The sequence below is a fragment of the Seriola dumerili genome, unplaced genomic scaffold (genome assembly GCF_002260705.1).
Source record: "Seriola dumerili isolate Sdu_G_001 unplaced genomic scaffold, Sdu_1.0 BDQW01002177.1, whole genome shotgun sequence".
NCBI lineage: Eukaryota > Metazoa > Chordata > Actinopteri > Carangiformes > Carangidae > Seriola > Seriola dumerili.
The window spans coordinates 268,731-275,970 of NW_019176432.1; the positions used below are offsets into that span (position 1 = coordinate 268,731).

At 40.0% G+C, this 7,240-nt stretch overlaps 1 protein-coding gene across 1 annotated transcript in view; it reads left to right on the top strand.

Moving 5' to 3' along the window:
- The window catches only part of snx2 (sorting nexin 2), a 24,150-nt gene extending 17,179 nt beyond the window's left edge, over positions 1 to 6,971 (top strand). The window contains exons 12-15 of the mRNA XM_022769074.1: positions 173 to 316; positions 5,318 to 5,398; positions 5,571 to 5,642; positions 6,396 to 6,971. Of these exons, the coding sequence (XP_022624795.1) occupies positions 173 to 316; positions 5,318 to 5,398; positions 5,571 to 5,642; positions 6,396 to 6,446 (348 nt within the window). The 3' untranslated portion in view covers positions 6,447 to 6,971. The remainder of the gene's footprint in view (positions 1 to 172; positions 317 to 5,317; positions 5,399 to 5,570; positions 5,643 to 6,395) is intronic.
- Positions 6,972 to 7,240: the final 269 nt, after the last annotated feature.

The window sequence follows — 7,240 nt, forward strand, 5'->3', positions numbered from 1 at the left end:
GATGACTCACTCTGAATTTATTGGTTCATTTTACAGCAACTTCAAGTCGCTGAGATTAAAACATTCAAATAGTTTGATTTAAACCTGCAAAATCTTAATGTTGGTAAAGATGATCTGCACCCAGGCTTCATCGTTAGTGCNTGTGTGTGTGTGTGTGTGTGTGTGTGTTCAGGGTGTGTTTGACCACCGTATGAAGACGTGGCAGAAGTGGCAGGACAGTCAGATGCTGCTGCAGAAGAAACGAGAAGCTGAAGCCAAACTGCAGTTCACCAACAAACCGGACAAACTGCAGCAGGCGAAGGACGAGATCAAAGAGGTGAGGGGAGGGGGAGGGGGAGCGGGGGGGGGGGGTCAGGAGGACAGTTAGAATAATTTAAAATAATTTTTATTAATTAAATTTTTTTTAAAAACATCAGCAGTAATAAAATATTTTAATGTCACGTTCACTGAACACAGGAGATTTAATGTTTGTCAGATAAACAACAACAACAGTGACGAGCGCAGGTGATGACATCATGATGACTCACTCTGAATTTATTGGTTCATTTTACAGCAACTTCAAGTCGCTGAGATTAAAACATTCAAATAGTTTGATTTAAACCTGCAAAATCTTAATGTTGGTAAAGATGATCTGCACCCAGGCTTCATCGTTAGTGCTAATTAAAACATGTAACACACACACACACACACACACACACACACACACACAGACAAACTCTGAAAACATGTCGACACTTATTAACTAACATATTGTGATGTCAGAGGTTTCCTCCTGGACCTGATTCTAATTAGTTAATTATTTATTTATGAATTATTGATCATATTGTGAGAGTGATAATTATATTAATTCATGTTTGCACACAGTCTCATCTTAATCACGTTGAGCGTTGCTCTCAGGAGCCGACTCCCCCCGTCCGAAGCTGCTGGTGCGTCCAGTCAGATGAAACGAGCGCACCTTCACACTTCAGCCTTTCTTTTGTTGTTGTGGGTAAATGTTGTTTCTCTCAGACTTCACATGAACGACAAACAAGAGCCGGAGAGAAAAGTACTTTATTAGAGCGTCACCACACGAATTCATCCTCCGCTGTCTGTCAGCATCACACACACACACACACACACACACACACACACACAGGCAGAGTCGGCGTGGTCGGGGGTCTGTGTATTAGAGCGGAGGAGCTGGAGGATGTGGGGTTTTGGGAGGAGAGCGGGGGAGGCGTGGGGGGAGGCGGGGGAGGCTGTCAGAAGCTGCAGACGAGGACAGATCGCAGTAGAGTTACAACCAACATTTATTTGGGGCCGACGAGAGTTTTGCTGCCTGTCAGGAGTCGGGTTTTGGTTCACGCCTTGACAACAGCCGACAGAAAACACACAGCGCCTTTTTCTGAAGTCAAAAAAAGAGAAAAGAGTTTTTTGCTTCACGCTGCTGCTGCTGCTGGAAACCTGCTGCAGCTGCTGCAGATGTGAGATTAATGCCCGAGATAAAACCTCTTCACACCAGTGGACTGTGACATTTACATTTACAGTCCACAGCCTGAAGAGTTGAACCTTTTAAAGTCCAGATGAAGAAGAAAAGCTCAGCGGCAGAGGAAGTGAAATGTGTGAACATGCTCCTCCTGTGAAGCAGCAGAAACTCTGCGGTCGTCTTCCTTCCTGCTGCTTCGCTGCTGTTTGCGTCCTGTAGTTTTCTTCTTCTCTGGACGGATCTGTCGTCCTGCCGCACACAAATACCAGGAATAAAGAGCAAAGTTTGGAGAGAGTTTCACACCAGGCTCCTGGACCGAGGTGATGAAATGATCCGTCCAGCAGAGAATAAACTCACGTCACTCTCAGATTCTGCCTCAGCTCTGGTTCACAGACTGTTTGTCCATCCAGGTCGAGAGTGGAGCAACCACCAACCACCCTGACATTCTTACCCTAACCAACAAAGGCGACAAGTTCTAGCCAATCAGAGGCAGAGTAGGGCGGGAGGCTCTGAGCCTCTCTTCTGATTGGCCGACTGTTTTCTGAGTGATCCAATAAAAATAAAGCAGATTTCAGGTAAAAACACTCAGAGAAACCAAATCCTGCAAGGTTTGGATGGTGGGTCCAGGTGGGCGGGGCTTGGTGACTGCTTTGTTGTGACATCACAAAGTTCCAGAAGTCCTGACGGCTGGTTTTAAGGCTCAGTTTCTGAATACAGGCTGTGTGCATTTCTCTGTGGACTGAGGCTTTGATACTTTCACAGTATTAATATAGAAGCTAGAGCTGATCTATAATCACACTACACATGGACACAGACCTTTACACTGGAGGAGCTTTAAAGGTTTAAACTGCTTTAGTTTATTTCCTCTTTAGATCAGAAACTGTTCAAACATTTAACTTGATCAGAAAATATTAATGAAGTCAGATTTAGTTGTAGTTTCCTGTAAATGAACGTTAGAGTCGCGGCAGCGTTCAGTCCTGTGGTTTCACTCCCCACCTTTTTGTTGATATTTGCATTTTTATGGGGGTGAGTGGAAACTAAAGAGGTATTGACCTGTGTAAACTCTGCAGTACAGCCCTGGTGTTAACAGTGTGTATCTGCTCCAGTGCGTCCAGGTTAGGGTTGGTCAGTCAAAGCTACACCTCCTCCTCCTCCTCCTCCTCCTCCTCCTCCCATCACAGCCAACATGTGATGAGCAGCAGGAGTCCATCACTTCTCCTGCTTTAATACAAACTCACACTGATTTGATCGCAGCTCTTGAACACTACCTGCTACCTGATCACAAACTCATCTGACAAATGATTCATTGAAAGAGAGTCGGTGCAGAGAGCGTCAGGAAGTCGCTCTCTCGCCTTCCTTGTTACACGCTGGACAAATGACAAACACCATGAGGTCATGGTTAGAGGAGCTCTGCTGTCAGGAAGGAAGACGCACAAATACAAGAAAATCAATATGTTTAGTGCATTTAGGGTCACGTCATAATATCGAGATCTATTTAATGTCAGAGTGACGCAGTAAATTAAACTGAAGGCAGAAAAAAAAAGTGTGTAATTGGCTGCAGTGAAGATTGTAGCTGCACTACATCACGTCAAACACATACAGCTCCTCTCAGAGCACATCTCCTCACTCAGTGGTGTGTTCAGGGTCTCTGCTGCTCAGATTATTACACCACACTGCCCCCTGTGGGCGCCACAGTGTAACACCAGCCAGAGGCTCAAACACTGATGCTGTGAAGCAGCGTCTGTGCAAAGACACTGCTGTTTTCTTCAAGTCAAAACCTGTCAACAAAACCAGGAGGTTATTTTTTAGTTTCTGCCTTTAATGATTAAATCAGAACATCAGCATTTCCTCTGGGGATTTAAGATTCTTTTAGGTTTTCATGTAGAAAAACTCATAAAACTGTTCAATAAATACATTTTTATTCATTTGATTTATTTTAATATTTTTGATTACAGCGGTAAAATAAAGCCAAATATTTTCTTCTTCCTCACAACTTCTTAAAACTTTCATATCAGTGAAAGATGAAAGTGTTTGTGGGTTTTGACTGAACAGATTTAATTCATCAGTTTGTACGGAGGACGAGGGACGTCACAGGGAAAGTAATAAACTTCCTGAATTTCATATTTTAATAGACATTAAAAACAGGAATTGTAGAAACAATTTATAAATGAACAATTAATCCATCAATAAAAACTTCAGATTTAAAAATGGATTTACAAAACGTTGAATAATAAACTATTTATAAAAAGATTTATTAATCATGAATAAATAATAGAATTTGAAAAAGCATTTTAAAAAAGGGAAAGCTCCCTCTTCAATTCCCATTTCCTGTTTCCAGCTGCTTTTCCTTTTCCTCTTAGCTAATCAAGTAGCTTAGTCAGTTAGCGTAGCGTAGCTGGTAAAACAACCCCAATTGGCGATGGGACGTAACAAGCTCTCCGATTGGTCGGAGAGTTAAGCAGGCGGGTTTTACCAGCACTGAAGGCCCAGGCGCTCACAGACAGGCTAACAGGAGAAGCTAACTGTAACCTGAGGTTCAAACCCGCACTACGTCATCAGCTGCTCGTCTTTATATCTCGGCGCCTCAGGCAGGATTTTCTTTCCCTTCAGTGGTTTTGTTTCTCCTCAGTGTTTGCTCATGTCTCTGGATCTTCCTCTATGATTTTGGAAGCTCTGAGCATTTTTTTTCCAGCCTCTTAAATTTATTTGCATTTTCCCTGCCATGCCTTCCTGCAACCAGGAGATTGAGGAGGTAGGACCTGCCCCGTCTGTCTGTCTGTCTGTCTGTCTGTCTGTCTGTCTGTCTGTCTGTCTGTCTGTCTGTCTGTCCACCTGCCTACCTGACTGCTTGCTTCACACCTTTCATTTGCCTCATTTTACCATTTCGTTCTCATGTTTAGCAGCATTTAGTTGATTATCATCATGTTCGTTTTTAATGTGGTTGCGTTCAAGCTGCCAAACCGTCCACAGTCACATGAACTAGTTTGTCAGTGCAGATCAGATTTGCAAATTTACACTTTGGAATAAATTCCCGAGAGTCGGTGAATTAAAAAAACAAAATCTCCTCACATCAAGAAATGAACCTGAAGCTTAAAATCAAACGGAATAACAGACAAACCCCTTCATGTGACGTCTTAGATCAAGTGTTTATCTTCATCTGCATGGCTCATGTAGCTTAGTGCTTTGTTCTTTTGTTTCTTCATATAATGAGCTAATGAATCTAATTAAATTCCATCATTATTTCAGCCTGATAAAGACTCATGTAACCAGGCGGTTGTTGTGTTAGTTCAGTAAATATCAATAACGTCAATTAATAAGCTTGATCTAAACTACAGGTATCTCCACTGTTCAGAGTCCTGAGCTCACAGTCAGAAGTCGTGACACAATTCAAACCAAACACCAAACTGTAGCGCACAATTCACTCTCAATTATCAACTAATTATTCTAAAGATTTTGTAAATTTACAAACTTCAACATTACAGCTGAAAGCTCAATGTTCACGATCAGTTTATATTATTAAATATTTAGTCAGTGAGGATTTGATGGAAGTGGGTGATTCACATTCCTCCTCTCTGCTTCTCATTCACTCACTGGTTCATCATTTTCTTTAAAGCTCCTAAATATCAATGTCAGGAAATCCAGTATCGGAAATCACTAAAGGAAAAACAATATATACAGCTTCATCAAAAATATCCCAATATCCAAACATGGCTCCTCGTCTGAGAGGAGGCAAAATTAAACACACATTAAAAATACTGTCTTCCTGTGTGTGTGTGTGTGTGTGTGTGTGTGTGTGTGTGTGTGTGTGTGTGTGTGTGTGTGTGTGTGTGTGTGTGTGTGTGTGTGTTTCAGCTGGAGGGGAAAGTCCAGCAGGGAGAGAGAGACTTTGAACAAATCTCCAAAACCATCCGTAAAGAAGTCAGCAGGTTTGAGGTGAGGAAGACGACGATGATGAAGATGATGAATGAGTGAATACGCTTTAAAATGAATGATCTGATGAGTGAAGTGGTAAATGACGGGATGAGAGGGATGGATGAATGACTGTTCACCTGGAACTGGATTTTCATATATTCATTAGAAAACTGTTTCTTTGATTTTCCAACAGAAAGAACGAGTGAAGGACTTTAAAACAATCATCATCAAATACCTGGAGTCACTGGTTCAGACACAACAGCAGGTAAATGACACGAAGACAACATTATCATTATTATTATTATTATTATTATTATTATTATTATTATTATTAGTTCAATCAAAATCATGTTTTGTATATGTATAATTTGGCATCTTTATATATAATTATACATAATTTTGTGTAATATTTGTTTTTTTTAATTATTATTTTTAATTTAATTTAATGGAATTGTTTGGCTGCCAAAATTAAAATAAAATCTTAATGAAATTGAAACAAAATAAACTGAAATAAAAGATTAAAATCTAATGAGAAATTTCCATAACGGCAGTTAAACCTTTGTCAGTCATAATGAAAATAATTATTAATAATTATTCATTTTCAGAGGAAATTAGCTAAAATTATGACATAATTAATAAATAAATATTTTTTTATGAGTGAACCACGTCAGATGAATTTCTATTGGCTCACAGACAATAAAGTTATTCTAATTCTGAATTTAGATTTAAATGCTGAAGTAATTTTTTGTTCAATTTGATTTTTATTTTGGCATTGCTGTTATTTTATGATAAAAACATTTGTCAATGGATTTTTAAATTTTAATTTTTGCAGTAATTATACATTTTAAAACATGAAAATTTTAATTTTATTTTATAATTGAACAGTTTTAAATTCAGCATGGAATACAAAATATACTTTTTTTTTCATATAAGATTTTAAACAATTCTAATTCTACATGCAAATACAACCAGAATACATTTGTGGCACATTAATGTTAATTTTCTTTTTCTCCTGCAGCTGATAAAGTACTGGGAGGCCTTCTTACCTGAGGCGAAGGCCATCTCATAGAGCCCACACACACACAACAGACAGTCCTGACTGGCTCCGGTCAAACTACACTACCCATAATGCACCTGTCCTCCTGGGTCTCCCTCCTCCTGTTTGTGCCCAGAGTGAAGAAGAGAAGTGAGGCAGCGAACCAGCTCCAAGTGACATTTCTGCAGTTAAAAAACAAAACAAAAAACAAACTCTTTCAATTTTACAGTTCACCTTCTTTTATCCCTCTTTTTCTTTCTGCTGAACTGTGCTGCGTTCAAGTCCCGTCAGAGTAATCGTTGTCAGGAACGACTCAGACTGATGCATTCACAGTAATAACAATAACAAAAATATCTCACTCACACTGTTTCCGTCACGGTGATGTCAGAACTCAGTAAGTCTGAGAAAGAGCTCAAATTTTCATGATCTGGAACCTGCAGTTTGAACGCAGCACGGGATCTGACCCCGGTGACGGCTTTCCTCTCCACACAAACAGAATCTAATGTGGTGTCATGTTTTACAGTCGGAGCACTTTGTTCATTCACCTGATCCCCAGACATGAAGAGGGGGGGTGGGGGGGGGAGGGGGGAGGGGGGGTCTCGCTCTGTACATTTAATATTTGACGTCTTTTTTTAAGACTCTCTCAACAAAGACAGACACACTCTAACGTAAAGATCTTTTTCCCCCATCAGTTCTCTGGATGTATGGAAGCTCATTCCCGCCAATTAAAAAGAAAAAGACGAAGAATATAAATTGTCAAAATGAATTAAAACATTTTCTTCTTCTTTTTTTCCACAAATCTTTTCCACTAAAACATCATTTTTGAA